Source organism: Carcharhinus amblyrhynchos, chromosome 25 (assembly GCF_965287045.1).
Source record: "Carcharhinus amblyrhynchos chromosome 25, sCarAmb.v2.hapA, whole genome shotgun sequence".
NCBI lineage: Eukaryota > Metazoa > Chordata > Chondrichthyes > Carcharhiniformes > Carcharhinidae > Carcharhinus > Carcharhinus amblyrhynchos.
Genome location: NC_137348.1, coordinates 27023255 through 27041579, shown reverse-complemented (window position 1 = coordinate 27041579; position 18325 = coordinate 27023255). Strand labels below are relative to the sequence as shown.

The 18325-nt window shown below is 45.2% G+C and overlaps 1 protein-coding gene across 2 annotated transcripts in view; it reads right to left on the bottom strand.

Annotated features, from left to right (window-relative positions):
• whrna (whirlin a) overlaps positions 1 to 18325 on the bottom strand; it is a 242549-nt gene that overhangs the window by 99186 nt on the left and 125038 nt on the right. For both annotated transcript variants that reach the window (XM_080212128.1, XM_080212129.1), the window contains exon 6: positions 3088 to 3124. In XM_080212128.1, the coding sequence (XP_080068254.1) occupies positions 3088 to 3124 (37 nt within the window). The remainder of the gene's footprint in view (positions 1 to 3087; positions 3125 to 18325) is intronic.

Sequence of the window (18325 nt, the reverse complement as noted above, 5' to 3'; positions counted from 1 at the left end):
TCATTGTAGAGTAATGGTGTTTGCCACACTGGCTGACAACATCACAATTAACAACAAAGCTTTGATTTTACTGGGGAAAGTGGTTGGATGAAAAATCATTTATTATTAGTCTCCAGATGCTTCATTACATTCCTACAACTAGTATATGAAATTTAAAAAGCCATTTCATTAAAATCAACTTCGACTCCTATCTTGAAAAGTTCTAGAAAGTTCACCAACAATATTGAATGCATTTTCAAATAAACATGTTTCCACAATAATTGCTAACTACTGTGCCTCTGTGTGGGCAGCACGGTGGCACATTGGTTAGCACTGCTGCCTCACAAGCAGCAGGGACCCGGATTCAATTCCAGTCTTGAGTGATTGTTTGTGTGGAGTTTGCACACTCTCCCCATGTCTGTGTGGGTTTCCTCCGGGTGCTCCAGTTTCCTCCCACAGTCCAAAGATGTGCAAGTTAGGTTGATTGGCAATGGTAAATTGCCCCTTAGTGTCAGGGGGACTAGGAGGGTAAATATGTGGGGTTATGGGGATAGGACCTGGGAGGGATTGCTGTCAGTGCAGGCTCACTAGGCCTCCTTCTGCACTGTAGGATTCTATGATTCTATGAATTGAGTAGTTTTGGAAACACTTTTGCTTTGACAACCAAATTAGTAATGAGAAAAATGGATATTCTGTTTGAACACAATTAATTTGCACAAAAGATTTAAGAATTATATTTACAATGTATTTGGGCAGAAAATTACAGGTCACTGCCAGAGGGTTTGCAAGCAGGGGAGCTGTAAAATTCTCTGGGGGTCTTTCCACTGCCTATCCATCTGCCCTGTTCCTGGGAGAAATTTAACCTGGGAGAGAGTGAGACATGATGTGGCCTGGCAACCTCCAGTTGAGACCCTCAAATGGTGATTGTCTGGGATTTTGAGACAGTGGGGAGGGGATGGTGGGGCTGAGAGGGGTTTGTGAGGGCGGGGGTTGGGGGATGAGGTTGTAGTGACGGAAGCCTGGCGGGTATGTCTGTTCAAACCTCAGGTGGGAAAGGCAGGGAAGGGTGGTGCTCCTTTTCCAATCGGAGCCCTCTTGCTATTTCTACCCATCCTCCCATGTGCCCCCCCCCCCCCCCCCCCCCTGCCCGCTCCCCCACCATCGTCAGGTATTCAAACACAATTCCGACTCTTCTACTGCATCCCCAATACCTCCAGCCCTGCCAAGGCCGCCCCTCCTGACCCTGCCATAGGACTGCTGGACTAGGGGAAGCGATGGCCTGGTGGTATTATCACCCAACTATTAATTGAGAAACTAAGCTAATGTTCTGGGGACCCGGGTTCAAAGTCCATCACGGCAGATATTGGAATTTGAATTAAATTCAATAAAAATATCTGGAATTAAGAAGCTACTGATGATCATGAAACCACTGTTGATTGTCAGGAAAAACCCACCTGATTCACTAATGTCCTTTAGGGAAGGAAATCTGCTGTCCTTACCTGGTCTGGCCTACATATGACTCCAGAACCAGCGCAATGTGGTTGATTCTCAACTGCCCTCTGAAATGACCAAGCAAGCCACTCAGCTGAGACCACCACCTTCTCAAGGGCAAATGGGGATGGGCGATAAATACTGACCAACCACGTCTAATGAACGAATGAAAATAATTTGCCTCTTGGAACTTAGAATCTGGGGACTGCTTGTAGTCTTAATAGTGGCCTTCACTCCTGGTAGCACTAAGTGTTGCAGCCAGTGGAACTATAAATGATGGTGATGCTGCTAATACAGGCCTGAATGCACACCCCACTTACTCTTCGATGATATGACTGGACACCCCATCATCTGAAAAATCCTGACCTTCAAAACAGCTTGTAGTTCTAAAGAAAGATTATCGATCTGAAGTGTTAATTATGGTTCTTCTTCTGCCAGACCTGAGTATTTCCAACATCTCCTGCTTTGTATAATATATAATTCATTTTGTTTACTTTAGGAGATTGTGCCTTAGTTACAGGGTTATAGAAGATCCCTCAATAACTGAATAATGGAAAGAGAAATTGTATGCAATTGGATATTCATGCATGTAATGCGCATAAAGCATGTGCTACAGAAGCTGGTGAAATATGGCATTTATTCTCACAAGTCAGGGACCAAGGGAGATGGTGGCCAAGTGATAATGTTGCATGCCTAGTAATCCAAAAGGTCAGTTTGGGGACATGAGTTCAAATCCCACCATGGCTTTTTATGGAATTCAAATTTCATGAATCATTCTGTAGTATAGAACTTGCCTCGTAAATGATGGAATTAAAATTCTAATGATGACCATGAAACCATTGTCGATTGTCATAAAAAAACCATCTGGTTCATTGATGCCCTTTAGGGAAGGAAATCTGCCATCCTTACCTGGTCTGGCCTACATGTGAGCCCAGATCTACAGCAATGGCCTAGTGAGCCACCTTAGTTCAAGCGCAATGAAGGAAGTGCAATAAATGCTGGCCAGGCCAGTGATACCCAAACCCCACGAAAGAATAAAGAACGAAAAGTTAATTACACCTGATAACTCCTTCATAACAAATTCCTGAATTTCTTAATAGCAAATCTTATAAAACATACTCCAAGGGGAGGCAGTGGCATCATGGTATTGTCACTGGACTAGTAATCCAGAGACCAGGAGTAATGCCCTGGAGATCCGGGTACGAATCCCACCATGGCAGCTGATGAATTTAGTTTGAATAAAAATCTGGAATTAAGGATCCACTGATGACCCTGAAACCATTGTCGATTGTTATAAAGAATCACTAATGTCCTTTAGGCAAGGGAATCTGCTGTCCTCACTTGGTCTGGCCTACATGTAACTCCAGACCCATAGCAATGTTGTTGTCTCTTAAAAAATGCTCCATCAAAGGCAATCAGGGATGGAAAATAAATGTTGGTCGAGACAGCAACACCCATATCCCATGAACATATTTTAAAAACATAATTCTGACATTTATCTTCAGGAAACCAATGTCAAACATTCCACTGTGGCAATATTTGTAATTATTAGAGAATTATATTAATACCTGAAATGATTAATTAATCACAAACAGAAAAAGTGACATTTAGTCCTACCTTAACAGTAGTTTGCCCAATACCTTCTCCAGCAATCCTGGAAGACAAGAGCAAATAATTTTTCATAAAGTACTAAGTATGGTAAATAACCCTGATGCTTATGAACATTAACCATCAACTTTCTTCAGTCACGTCACGCACGCAAACTTCCAATGATTACCACAATCTGCTCCTGTAAATCAAGGGGACTTCATAAACAATGCTTGGTCAGCTCACAATGAATTATCTTCGATCATGATGATAAACTTCCAACACCTGTTCTCCTTACTATGGCAAGCTGAAGCACCCTTGTTTACACATTAATGACAAGCATCTAAACTCTAAATTTCCATTCTGGAGATGAAGATTGAGATTCCCGATTACTTACACCCCGCTATTGCTGCCAGGGAGAATGGAGAATTTGGCACTCAGCCAAACCTCCATTGATAGGAGCAGAACCTGAGAATCCCAGTTGCGGGTGAGATTGGAGAATTCCACCCAATCTAAGTGTGGTAATGGGCAGGAAGGTCAGTGTGATTCCTACTGGGCAGCAGAGTGGAGTTTTACACCTGATTTTCTTGTTATCAACTCATTAATTATGCATTGATATGGGTCTTGTGACAGGTCAGGCAGTGATTCATTCACTCTGCTGATACTTCAGTGGCAATAGTGGCTAGCACTGCTACATCACAGCACCAGCGACCACTAGGATACTCCAAAGATCAGGTTAGGTGGCTGGCCATGTTAAATTGCCCCTTTTAAAATGTGCAGGTTGGATGGATTAGCCATGCTAAATCGCCCCTTAGTGTCCTAACATGTGTAGGTCAGATGGATTTGCCATGTAAACGTGAGGGATTACGGGAATAAGGTGGGGGAGAGGGTCTGGGTAAAATCCTCTGTCGGAGAGTCGGTGCAGACTCGATGGGTCAAATGGCCTCTTCCGCATGATTGGGATTCTATGATTCTATGACCTTGATAGGTCAAAGTGATACGATGCCACATTTAAATGGCACCCACACTGACATTCACTCACTGAAGACCAAGTGTGTTGAAAACTTCTGAATTACCATGGTGACCAAACAAAACAAACCCTCAATTCCATGGCTCGGGGAGGCCTCCCTGGGAATTCTCCTTCAGGCTACCCAGGAAAGGTGGGAAGTCCTGTTCCTGGGGGATGGGAGCAGGAGGTCGTCCCACCTAACCACCTGGGAGGAAGTCATCAGGAGGTCAGCACATGCGGCTAACAACAAAGGATGGCCCTGCGATGCAGACACAGAGAGAATGTGCAAACTTCACACAGACAGTGACCCAAGCCGGGAATCGAACCCGGGTCCCTGGCTCTGTGAAGTTGCAGTGCTAATCACTGTGTTACCATGCATCCCAATTCATCCCTGTAAATATCTTTCATATTTATCCTCTCCACATCTCATGTATCCAATAGCTAATGGTTATGATGCAACATCCTGCATTCATTTAAGGATACAAAATTAACTCCCACACATCCCTCGCAAAACTCTCTCCCATCTTGTCCCTCAGTTCCGTTGAGCCTTACTCAATCTCATGACAGTGGATTTGCGGATGTTAGTTTTAAAGTTTCATTTATCAGTGTCACAAGTACACTACATTCACATTGCAATGAAGTTACTGTGAAAATCCCCTAGTTGCCACACTCCGGCGACTCTTCGGGTACACTGAGGGAGAATTTAATATGGCCAATGCACCTAACCAGCACGTCTTTCGGACTGAGAGGGGAAACCAGAGCGCATAGAGGAAACCTAGACAAGGGGAGAATGTGTAGACTCCGCACAGACAGTATCTCAAGCCAGGAAATGAACCTGGATCTCTGGCACTGTGAGACAGCAGTGCCAACCACTCTGCCACTGTGCTATTGCAACCAATGTTGGAGTTGTTCCACCCAAGTACACTTTGCAACGCAATCTATGTTATGACAGTGAGGTTTCAGGTGAAGTAGTATTCATTCTAAAGCACCATAGCCTTTTATGATCCCTGAAATCTTATTCCATTTCCACATTTAAGGCTGACATTATTCCTTTAACAGTTTCCATTCTGTGTGTGTGATGCTGAACGATGGAAGTTGGTTCCACTCAGTGACATTTGAAACATCTGGTAGATGGGAATGTGTGTGTGCTGTCAGTGGTGTGTGTTCATCCTAGCAAACTCGTCTACTTATCGGTGAGGAGCTTACCTTGCTTCTGAACAACTGCCTAGCGTTACTTCATAGACTCCCTCAGCGAATTCACAGAACGCAAATTGATAAATGATACATGACATGATTGTGCACTCACTGACTGAGGGTTCATAGAAACGATTGATTTATTGATGACTGTAATGGTATGGAACTGATGCTCCAGCAGACGTCTGAAGTGTTCAGCAGTATCAGTGAAGGGAAGAAGTTCTCAGCAACTGATGTGTCAATACTGACTGGGCCAGGTCTCTCCCAAGTGCCAAGGCAAGGAAGGATGTCAGCTTGGCAGTTGGAATGCCAAACGAATGCAAGGTAATGAGTTTGTCAATAATCACACAATGGTCCTGCTGAAACACTTGCTGTGAGGACAGTGCTAATGTAACTAACTCCCAGCTTTGTGTGTAAGCTGTCTTGTACTGCATCCTGATGTCATAGGATCACTGAATCCCTACAGTGCAGAAGAGGCCATTTGGCCCATTGAGTCTGCACCGATGCTCTGACAAAGTATCTTACCCAGGCCCTCTCCCCTGTCTCATCCCCGTAATCCTACACATTTCCCATGGCTAATAGGACAGTAAGGGGCAATTTAGCATGGCTAATCCACCTAATCTGCACATCTTTGGAGTGTGGGAGGAACACAGTAAGAAGTCTCATGACACCAGGTTTAAGTCCAACCAATTTATTGGATAGTAATCTCACAAGCTTTCGGAAATGCTGTTCCTTCTTCAGGGATGTGCAAGGTTCTGATCAGAGAAAAGCATATAAAGACACACACAGTTTACAGAATACTGATTAGAATGCAAGTCTTTGCAGCTAACCTGCTATTCAGGTTATAGCAGGTTAGCTGCAAAGACTTGCATTCTAATCGGTATTCTGTAAACTGTGTGTGTCTTTATATGCTTTTCTCTGATCAGAACCTTGCACATCCCTGAAGAAGGAACAGCATTTCCGAAAGCTTGTGAGATTACTATCCAATAAATTGGTTGGACTTAAACCTGGTGTCGTGAGACTTCTTACTGTGTTTATCCCAGTCCAATGCCGGCATCTCTACATCGTGTGGGAGGAAACCCACATAGAAACAGGGGGAATTTGCAAACTCCACAAGTTACCTAAGGCTGGAATTGAACCTGGGTCCTTGGAGCTGTGAGGCGCAGTGCTAACCATTGTGCCACAATGCTACCCTGTTGGAGCTCACTAGCAAGATGCTGCTCTGTATTAACCATTTATGGGAGATAGTGTTTGGAGAGGTTGTGCTCTCCAAATGTAGCTCCCCGTTGAGATGGTCCAATGCTAACCATTGATGAGTGTTTTTAGGTCTGAGAGCCAGCTTGCTAAGCTGCTGTCACACTGGCTCGAGTACATCAACGTGTGCCATAGTGTTTTGGCCTCTTGAAGAATGCCTTGAGCACTGACTTGTTGCTGTCATGGTTGAAAGAGCTGCACTATGAGTTACTGCTTACAGATTTGCACTAATAGGGTGATGAGCACATTCCACATTGGCCACAAGGTCAGGCTACTGAGTCTTCCCAGGATGACCCAATCATTAGGGTTAAATGTTCTAGCTCTAAGGAAGAGTCACACAGACTCAAAACATTAACCCCATGGTTACAGCCAGCCTGACTGATCTTTTCCAGCACTTTTGTTTTTATTTCAGATATTCAGCATCCGCAGTATTTTGCTTTAATTAAATGTGATTGATGCTTCCTCTGGGATCATCGTGAGATTAATGACCTTTTGTTACATATTGGAGATAACTATGACAGAATTGTTAGCTGGAATTTTACTGGCAGTCCTGCCCCGATTCCGCAGCAGGCAAGGCTCGCAGAACAGAATTCTCCCTTGGCCTTGGGCACAATTTTATGAGCCTCACTCGAACAAGATCATAAAATCCCAGCCACTGTGTCCTCTGCAGCAAGCATGAAAAAAATCAGCACTCGTAAAAACTCATCTACACCTTATACCTCCTGGAATCCTGTAGCTATGATGTTTTCACTGGCATGTCTACCACATCATGCCCATGTAATTACCTCTTCCTGATTCATTCCCTTCAATGTCCTTTTCATCCAAGGAGACATCTCGTTCCTCCATGTCTCTCTGTGGCAATAAATCCCATGTGAACAACCATGATGTGGGAGGCTCTCTGCAGTGAGTATTGGAGAGCCTTGCCTGAACAGTCCACCATAGGAAGCACTCTTTTTGGCTATATCACAGCTTGGTTTGGGTCCTGCTCTGCCCAAGACCGCAAGGAACTACAAAAGGTCATGAATGTAGCCCAATCCACCAGGCAAACCAACCTCCCATCACTGACTGTCTACTCTTGCTGCTGCCTCAGCAAAGCAGCTGGTCTAATTAAGGACCCCACGCACCCCAGACATTCTCTCTTCTACCTTCTTCCTTTGGTAAAAAGATACAAAAGTCTGAGGTCATGGACCAGTTGACTCAAGAACAGCTTCTTCCCTGCTGCCGTCAGACTTTTGAATGCACTTACCTTGCATTGTTAATCTTTCTCTACACTCTAGCTGTGACTGTAACACTACATTCTGCGCTCTCTCCTTTCCTTCTCTATGAATGGTATGCTTTGTCTGTATAGCATGCAAGAAACAATACTTTTCACTGTATGTTAATGCACGTGACAATAATAAATCAAATCAAAAATGCATCCTTAAGAGGCCAATATTCTGCTCTACTGAGGACCTTATGACTGTATGTGCAGCATTGTGTCACTCCTCAGATGCCCCCTGCACGACAAATGGGCGTCATTAGCTATGTCTACAGTGGGTGTCCCTTGCCACCAAGGAGCCAACCCAGTAAGCACCAAGCTCCCTCAAATACCAATGGCACCTCAAAATGTCTGAGTCATGTGAACTCCCTGGCAACTGTGCTCAAACTGTTAGGGACACCAGAAAGAGGAAATCATACTTACCTTTAACAAAGTTCAGGCCCTCACAGACTGGGAACCACAGTTCTCAGAGGCCTCAGGGTTTCTGGGTATGCACTGGCCTTGACATGGCCATAAAGATAGTCCAGTCTCCAGTAGTTATGAACATCTACTGTCCTCAGCCTGGCTGTGCATGTGTGGCTTGTTGTGATACTCATTTTCTTTATTCATTGATACGATGTGGGCGTCACTGGCTGGGCCAGCAGTCCCCTGAGGGCATTTAAGAGTAAACAACATTGCTGAGGCTCTGGAGTAGGCCAGACCAGGTAAGGACGGCAGATTTCCTTCCCTAAGGGACATTAGTCAACCAGGCGGGTTTTTAACAACAATCGACAATGGTCAGTAGACTTTTTAATTCCAGATTTTTATTGAATTCAAATTTTTACCATGTGCTGTGGTGGGATTTGAACCTGGGTCCCCAGAAAGCATCACCCAGGATCTCCAGATTACTGGTTGGTAAATGACCCTGTGCACATGCATCGATTGTTCTTTTCGCTCTTTGATTTAAGGGGAGCCCTGCATCTGCACAGAAGAAGAGAACATAAAAGTGAAACATGGAAAAGAGGAGATCAGATGTTGCAGGAGAAAACACCATTACTCAGAGAGGCACAGAAGCAACAGAAAGGCAGCTGCAGATTTCCCACAAGAACAGGAGGAAGTCCCAGAAAACAGGGAGTGGGACAACAGAAAGTCCGCAAAGACAATTAAATCGAAAAACAAGAACAGGAATCTGAACAAGGTCAGGTTCAGTGAAATTAAAGTAGGGTGCAGTGGAAAAGGCTCCGCATTAAAGACTGAAAGCTGCAGGGAGCAGAATCAAGACAAAGTGAACTTGTGAGAAGCTGGAAGATCAGAGGAGACAGCCAAAGGTTTGTGACTCCTTCTTACAGCCTGTGAAGCGGTGTTGTTCTGTTGGCATGGCTGAGTATCTCAGAGAGTGCATGGAAAGTGAAGCTCGAATGTGTATGGTGATTCCACAACTCTGGAAATGTGGCTGCTTTCATTCATTTGGAGCTGCACATACTGAGGAGCTTTATTGACAAGGGCAACTGCGTGAGAGATTGTGAGATTCTACAAAGGTCCCAAGTGGAACCCTGGACAGATCTGCTGGCCACAAAGTTTACTGCAGTGCAAACTGCAGAGCAACCAGCATTGATGCCCTTCAAATCCATGTGGTTTGATTTCCTCATGGAGAATGTGGCAAACATGAACAACCAGATCCCTAGACAAGTGAAGGCCCTGTGGCATTGTCTTCAGCTCATCTCCATGTAGGAGCTGCTTCTTCTGTAGATTTTGGTAACACTAAACATCTCTGTGGATTCAGCCGCTCCTCATCAGCACCTGGAATTTCCTGGGCCCCACTGGCTCTTGTTCCTCAAGACAATAGTCATGCCTGAGCTGTGCCCATTGGCAATAGGCCCTTTCTCTCCTCATTCTAATCAAAGCTATCAAGAAGGCAGTATTGCCTGTATTCTCCATTCCTCCTTGTATCTGTGAACTGATATAATTGAACAACCAATGGGAGTTCCTATGAAATGGTCTCCTCCATATACAAGGCAGGAATGCTGTCTCTGGCCCTTGAGTCTCTGCATATTACGTACCAGGGCCACCTCTTGTGGGGTCACTCTGAAGAATGACACATGGCTGAGCTCTCCCCTCAGATGTGATTACCCAGTTACAGTGAGGGTCTTAATTAGGGACAAAAGATCCAAGTCCCAGGAGCCAGAGTCAGCTTTGTGTTGGTTTCCTCCTGTGGCCTTGACAATGACTATAAATACCCCAGGTATTCCAGGTTTCCGCTGGGTGCTCTGGTTTCCTCCCACATCCTAAAGATGTGCAGGTGAGGTGGGTTGGCCTTGCTAAGTTGCCCCTTAGTGTCAAGGGGACTAGATAGGGTAAGTGCATAGGGATAGGGCCTGGGTGAGATTGTGATCGGTGCAGACTCAATGGGATGAATGGCTTCCTTCTGCACTATAGGATTCTACGAACACCCCAATCCTTGCGCAAACGCCCTGACTGCAAGCATTGTTCCCTGGATGCCATGAAGGGAACATGAAGGTTTGTAGGGTCCATGGTGCTTCTGCACTGCAGATGTGACTTTTTGACCCTATATCCATTCTCACATACCTCTGTAAGGATCAGATGCCAATTAAAACATGATGCACTGCAGCAATTAAACATATTTTCTCACCTGAATGTGCACCATTGATAAAGGAACCAGGCTCGTGCACTGTACATGAAACCCTTGAGTTCAGCACTCAGCTGAGTCATGCTCTGCATGATTTGAGCAGGACAGTTTTAGGATGCCCCTTCAATTGGCCAAATATTGCTGTGCTGAAATCCTCCGATGTGCCCAGACACTCTCCACAATGATTATTTTTCACCTTGTTTATCAAACTGTCATTGTAAAGTGAGCTTGAAAATGGTGCTGCCGATTTTGTCTTGGAGACCAGATTCCAATCTCCCTCAATCACCCACTAAGTTCCTTCTGTACTCCTCCAGGCTCACTATCCCCATGGGTAACCTGAACCCTTCCCTTCTCAAGGCCACTCTGCCTTTATGGGAACCTCTGTCCCACCACCATTAGATCACCCAATAGCAACCCCACCATCAATTGACAGGAACCAGATGACTTGTCTGAGCATGACGATGCCATCTGCCTCACAGTGCCATGAATCTAATCTGGAACCAGCTGCCTAAGATGAGTGACTGTGCCTGGCAAGGGAGCAAGGTATGTGTGCCAAGCAGAGCTCACTAACAGAACCTGCACAGCCTCAGGGCAGTCTGTTCATCATGCCCCTGACACTGCAGAGACGTGGAGGGCACTCAATGCCAGTTGCTCTGAAATCTACCACTGTACTAAACACAGCTGTATCTGGTACATAAATGCAACTATCACAGTTTCTTAGATATAGATCAAAAAAGTTGGTTGAGCCAGTACCTACAAAATGTACCCAGGCTTTGGCCTATTGTGGCAGTCACAGCATTTATATGGATAGTCTAGTTAAGCTTTGGTCAACGGAAACCACAAGGATATAGGTGGTAGGTGATCCAGCAATGATAATGCCACAAATCATGAAGAATTGGCTAGGCTCTCCATTGCTCGATTTGCTCGTTACCTGGCACTCTCCCTGCTAACATTAAATAATTTTACGACAAGCGAAAAAGTCCAGTCCCTTCATTTGTTATAGAATCATAGAATCCATCCAGTACAGAAGAGGCCATTCAGCCCATCGAGTCTACACCAACTCTCTGATGGGGTGTCTTACTCAGGTCCTCTCCCCTGCCCTATGCCTGTAACCTCCACACATTTAGCACTGCTAATTCATCTAACCCAAACATTTTTGGACACTAAGGAGAAATTTAGCATGGCCAATCCACCTAACCTGCACACCTAGGACTATGGGAGGACCGGTGCACCCAGAGGAAACGCACACAGACATGGGGAGAATGTGCAAACTCCACAGAGACTGTCACCCAAGGCTAATATTGAACCCAGGTCCACGACACTGAGGCAACACCACTAACCACTATGCCACCCTTATCTTACACCAAAGATCTGAAACGTTTTGTCTTGTCCCATACATTTGAGCTTTGACCAAAATGAACAGTGAAAGTAAATGTTGTCAATCCCTTTCATCAGGAAAACTCACAGTTCATAGAACTCATACAGTACAGAAGGCGGCTATTTGGCCCATCGAGCCTGCACCGACAACAATCCCACTCTATCCCCATAACCCCACATAGTTACCCCACCAAGCTTCCCAAAACTAGGGTCAATTTAACATGGCCAATCAAACTAACCCACACATCTCTGGACTGTAGGAGGAAACTGGAGCACCCAGAGGAAACCCATGCAGCCACGGGGAGAACATGCAAACTCCACACAGACAGTGACCCGAGACTGGAATCGAACCCGGGTCTCTGGGGCTGTGAGGCAGTACTGCTAATTACTCTGCCACCGGGCTGCCCCAGTTGCTTTAGCTCAACACTTTATTCATACAGGACACAATCAATTTCTTAACCATTGCCCTTAAATTGTTGACACCCCTCCTGTAATGGCTTAAAGGCAATAAGATACTTTCCAAGATGAGGGTTTTGCAACAGCAGAGAGTACTCTAGGTGGGTTCAAACCAACAACTGCAGCAACAACATTACATTGATTTATTTGTTCTACATTCTCTGTTCCTGTAACAAATTTGTTTTTTTTTAAACGCTGGTTTCAACCATTTATCAACAACTCCTTTCCTAATCAGCACACTCTAGGATTATGTTGCTCAAAAAACTAATAAACTTAAATATACAAGGGGTGGCATGGTGGAACAATGATTAGCACTGCTGCTTCACAGTGTCAGGGACCCAGGTTCAATTCCGGCCTTGGGTGATTATGTGGAGTTTGCACGTTCTCCCCTCTGTGTATATGCATTTCTTCCAATGCTCCAGTTTCCTCCCTGTCCAAAGATGTGCGAGTTAGGTTGATTGACCATACTAAATTGTCCCTTAGTGTCAGGGGATGAGCAGGGTAAATGTGTCAGGTTACAGGGACAGGGCCTGGGTAGGATTGTCATCTGTGCAGACTTGATGGGCCAAATGGCCTCTTTCTGCACTGTAAGGATTTTATGATTCTGTGACAAGGCAAACTAACACTATAGCAAATTATCACCCAGAGCAAAAAAGATGAGGGTGATTCTCCCAGCTTGGTGCAACCAGGTCAGGAGACATCAGCGGGGTCCACTTAGCAGGCTCCACGCTGGGGGTCACAGCCTCCACGCACATCCGGCTCCAGTTTTTTGGAATCATCGTATGATTTCCATGTTTAAATTTGAATTTAAATCCCATTAGCGGGCCAGGGTCTGAAGTCTCCAGGCTTGCTAATGTCTCCCCCACCAGGACTGCTTCACTCCAGTGGGGTTAAGTATTGCTTCCCAGTAAAGGGGACCAGGCCACTGGAGGGAACAGAAGCCATGGAGGCCCCCCCCCGCCCATGAGGTTGAGGAGAAGGGGGTGTGGGGTTGCACCATTGGCAGTGCCAGACTGGCAATGCCCAAGGGGCACCTTGGCACTGCCCACTGGGCAGTGGACAGTACCAAGGGGACAGGGCCTATTAGGAATGGGCTTATTGGGGGCCAATCGGTGGAGGTATGGGGTCCTGTTGCCACTCTGCAAAGCAATCGGTGGTAGAGGAAGGAAAAGGGATAACCAGGGCTGGCCATCTGGATTGCAGCAAGTCTGCCTGCTTAAGACGTTGGGTTTGGGCTACCGGTGAGGGGGTTGGCACTGCTGGGGGTTGGGTTGAGGGGCACGGGTCAGGACTGCTGGGAGGGGGCAGGGGTTAGGACTTCAGGGGGAGGGTGAAAAATTGGGAGATTTGGGCTGGTGGAGGGTGGGGGAGGCATCGGGGCTGGCATGGAGAGGTCCAGGAGGCCAGCAATCAGTGGGTGGGGGAAAGTCAGAGGAACAGTGATGAGGGGTCATGGGGCTGGCTAGAGATTGGGAGGCTGACAGTCTAGGGCTACTACGCATGCGCCAATATCAGCACTGGCAGGCTGGCACACGCACAGTTGCCCACTCAGCACTATGCTGTCGGGTCTCCAATGGGAATAGACCCTGCCTACTGATTTTCAGAGTGAATCCTGCTTGGACAGTCTGCAGTGTGGGAGATTCATTCTGAAAATCCCATTTAAAAATAATCGGCGGAAGTTATTCCAGTTTTCCACGTGAATTCGGTGCTTGGAATTTTTTGGGAGAGTTGCCCCTGAACATATTATAAATGTTTTCAACAGAGAAGACTGGGATAAAGAGAATTAATGACAGAACCTTGGAAAATAACTATTCATTGCTTTGACTAGATCGACAGGGTAAAGTAGCATTAGCAAAAGTGGGCTATAGATTCACAACTTGCTGTCAAAGTAGCAGAAAGGCTAACAGCATATGCAGCTTGTTATGGATAATCAGCACAGCAACTTCAGAGGAGGAGTAGAGTGTGTGGTTTAATTGTATATGTAAATGTTGCTGTCCACGTCGTGCTGCTCCACTATTAGCTTTCAGCAAACCCGATCTCGCCCTTAGCTGACATGTATTTTTTATGAACTTGCTATATTTGCCACAGAAGGCGAAGTCTTGACATTACAAGCAGATAGATACTTTTAAACATGTTAACAGCTAATTACATCCAAACTCTCCTCGAACCAAAACTATTACAAGTGACAAAGTCTCCTTCATAGATTTATAGAATCCCTACAAGTGCAGAAGGAAACCATTCAGCCCATCGGGTCTGCACCGACTCTCGGAAAGAGCATTTTATCCAGACCCTATCCCCGTAACCCTACATATTTATCCCCCTAACCTACACATCTTTGGATGTGAAAGGACAATTTAGCATGGCCAATCAACCTAACCTGCACATCTTTGGAGTGTGGGAGGAAACCAGTTTAGAATTCTAAATCTTCAGGTTTAGAATTTTTCAGAGCATTTTGAAGAATATCAAATTTTAATTTAAATCTTACATCATGATTACTTCATTGTTTGTTTTACTCGCCTAATCCAATCTTTCTTTTCTTCCTGCCTTCATTTATTTTCTGTACCTGTTTGTTGACAATCTCATTGGTTGCTTTGTTCACTCGGGTGATGATGTCCTGCTGCCTTCCCTGTGTTGTGATCAGCTCACCCTGTCAGCAAATTTGTGGGCAAATGTTTTTTTGAGTTCAAGGATGCAGCGGCAAGTCTAAACAACAACAGACACCAGATGCCCTGCTAACATCAAATTCTGTTACAATGGTGTCAAGCAATCAGCTTTTAAAATACATTTTAACGTTTAAAGTTTATTTATTGGTGTTGCAAGCAAGCTTACATTAACACTGCGACATTACTGTGAAAATCCCCAAGTCGTCACACTCCAGCATCTGTTCAGGTACACTGAGGGAGAATTTTAGCGTGGCCAATGCACCTAACCAGCACATCTTTCAGATTATGGAAGGAAACTGGAGCGCCTGAAGGAAAGCCACACAAACACGGGGAGAATGTGCAGACTCCACACAGACAGTCTTCTGCTGAGTCGTGGCTGGCGTGGTGGCACAGATAAGCAGCACAGTGGTTAGCACTGCTGCCTCATAGTACCAGGGACCTGAGTTCGATTCCTGGTTTGGGTCACTGTCTGCGTGAATCACCTGACGAAGGGGCAAACCCAAAAGCTAGTGGTGTTTACTACTAAATAAACCTGTTGGACTTTAACCTGGTGTTGTGAGACTTCTTACAATGTGACCAGCAACAGTGGAATGGTACAACGGTCAATCAATAAAATAGCTGAGGCACATTAGAGAGAGTACAATGCACTGTTAGCAAGTTGACCAAGCAGGTTATGTATGTGACAATGACTGGTTACAAAATTACAGATTAAAAGTTTGAGCAGGAGATGCAGAGGGGAACACAAGGATTATTGATTACACAGTGAAAGGTAGTGAACTGGAACTCGCCACCTAAGAGGGTGATAGCAGCGGAGATCATCCATTACTTCAAAAGGAAATTGTATGGCCATTTGAAGGAAGTAAATGTGCAGGAGCTATGGGCATAAACCAGGGATTGGGACTCACTCAGTAGCTCCATGGAGAGCTGGCATGTTTGGAATGGTCTCCTCCTGATTCATAATGACTCTATGACTAGAACGTTATGTTCTGCTGGGAGTGGGGTGGCAGGCAGTTTGGGGGCGGGGAAGGGTACCAATGGTAACGGGAAGTGGTACATTCAAGTGCCAACTGTAAGGGAAAGGCTGCTCAATCTTCACAGCAGAATTCTATTTTGCAAAGTTACAAGATGACTTTCCAATGTTTGCACAGCACAATATTGATGCCACAACTGACCAGCAATTTTACTAGGTGCAGGGATAAAGCACTGGCCAGCCTGCCTGCCTATCCTTGGGCTAACTGATGTCCTCTAGTAACCAACTTAATCAGTAGCAGACTGGTGGTTCCAACTCCATGGGGCAAGGCTGCTTGGTGAATCCCAGCAAACTGGCTACAGGCCTGGTGGGTGAAGTGCAGGGAGTATCAGATGCAAGAGTTCTGGCATCCTGTGTTTCTCCCCTAACACACACACACAATGGCTGAGCCTGGAAAGCCATCTAATAACCAGCAGTTCCTGATGAAGGGATATCTTCCCACATTGGGATCACGACTTCAGTTCTCCATCTGAGGACCATAAATGGCTTCCCAACATTTCAGCTGGTGGGCTCCGCAAAATATTCCAGACTACGATTTTAAGTAACTGAGATAGGAATGGTGTAGTGCAGAGTTAGTGATCCATCCAGGCAGGGTGACTGTGCAATAAATAGAAAAACTTACTAGTTAAGTTTTTAAGGGGCATCTTGACAAATACATGCATAAGACGGAAGGATAGGGGGTTTTAGTTCAGTCAGGCAGTACGGTCAGGGCAGGTTTAGAGGGCCGAAGGGCCCATTCCTGTGCTGTAATTTTCTTTGTTCTTAAGCAACATGGAGCTTGAAGTAACCAATCATGTGTACTATACTTGCCTATAAAGCATCTTAAGAAGCATGAAAGAGGTCTTTGAAATGTGCAGAGTAAGTTTGCTCATAAACGCCAAGAACAAGTTGTTATGACTCAATTCTTCTGGGAACTCAAACAATAGTAGAACAAGGTTTCTGGGATCACTGACATTTTCAAAACATAGGGTTTTATTCATCTCTTGAAATATTGGAGCTTTCCAGAGTCTGTATAAAATATACAATGGTCGGCAAATGAAAAGATTAGAATATGTCGTGATACTGCTATTGAAAGTTAGTCAAGGTCACACTGACTGTACTCTTAGTAAAAGCCTTCCATTTTGATAATTGGAAACTTGCACTTAATTTAATTGTAAACTCATTCGGCCAATAATGCTAAACAGATGATATCAATGCAGCGGATCATTATAGATTATTTTACACTCTCACCCAAAGTCAAGATTAACCCCATACTTTTGCATATGTGTCTTTTGTCAGGTCCATTGAGTTTTGTTTTGTTTATTAGTGTCACAAGTCGGCTTACATTAACTCTGCAATGAAGTTACTGTGAAAATCCCCTAGTTGCCACACTCCGGCGCCTGTTCAGACACACAGAGAGAATTCAGCATGGTCAATGCACCTAACCAGTCTTTCAGACTGTGGGAGAAAACCAGGTCACCCAGAGGAAACCATGCAGACATGGGGAGAACGTGCAGATTCCGCACAGACAATGATCCGAGCCGAGAATCGAACCTGGGTCCCTGGCGCTGTGAGGCAGCAGTGCTCACCACTGTGCCACAAACTGGAGCTCCTGGAGGAAACCCATGCAGACATGGGGGAGGGGAACGTGCAGACCCCACACAGAATTTGCTGCCCCAAATTGCGGTGGGTGCTGGGATAATGAGTACATTTGTGGAGGAGTTAGACAGATTTTTAATTGGTAATGGGCAGAAGGGTTATGGGGAGAAGGTAGGAAAATGGAGATGAGGAGCATATCAACCATGATCGAATGGGGGAGCAGATTTGATGGGCCGAATGGCTTAATTTTTCTTCTATATCTTATGAATTTATTAACTTATGACAGTGACCCAATCCAGGAATCGAATCCGGGTCCCTGGCGTTGTGAAGCAGCAGTGCTAACCACTTGCGACATGTTACACTTGCATTAAGTTTAATTGCCAACCCATGTTAAACAGAGGATATCAATGCGGTGGACCACTATAGACTATTTTACACTCTCACCCAAACTCAAAACTAGCCCCATGCTTTTGCAAATTCTCTTTTGTCAGGTCTGTTGAGGTGATGTAGTTTGCTAATACGGGAGGGTGGGGGTAGGAAACGGTGGGGTGGCAGCAGTGAGGATTCATTGTTTACGGGAACTCTGCAGTGCAAATTGTGTGGCAGTGCTAACCATTCCGGCAATATGCTAGAGGAAAGTTCAGTAGTTTGGCAGTGCACATCAAATGGATTGAAATTAAGATTTTTCACCCATGAGCAGCTTGAACAATAACAATGCGAGGCACTGTGACAAGCTTAGTCATGAGACTGTGATAATGTGATGGGGAAGAAAATCCATGTTATCTTACTCCTGTTGCTCCCATTGCCAGCCTAAAGCCATTCA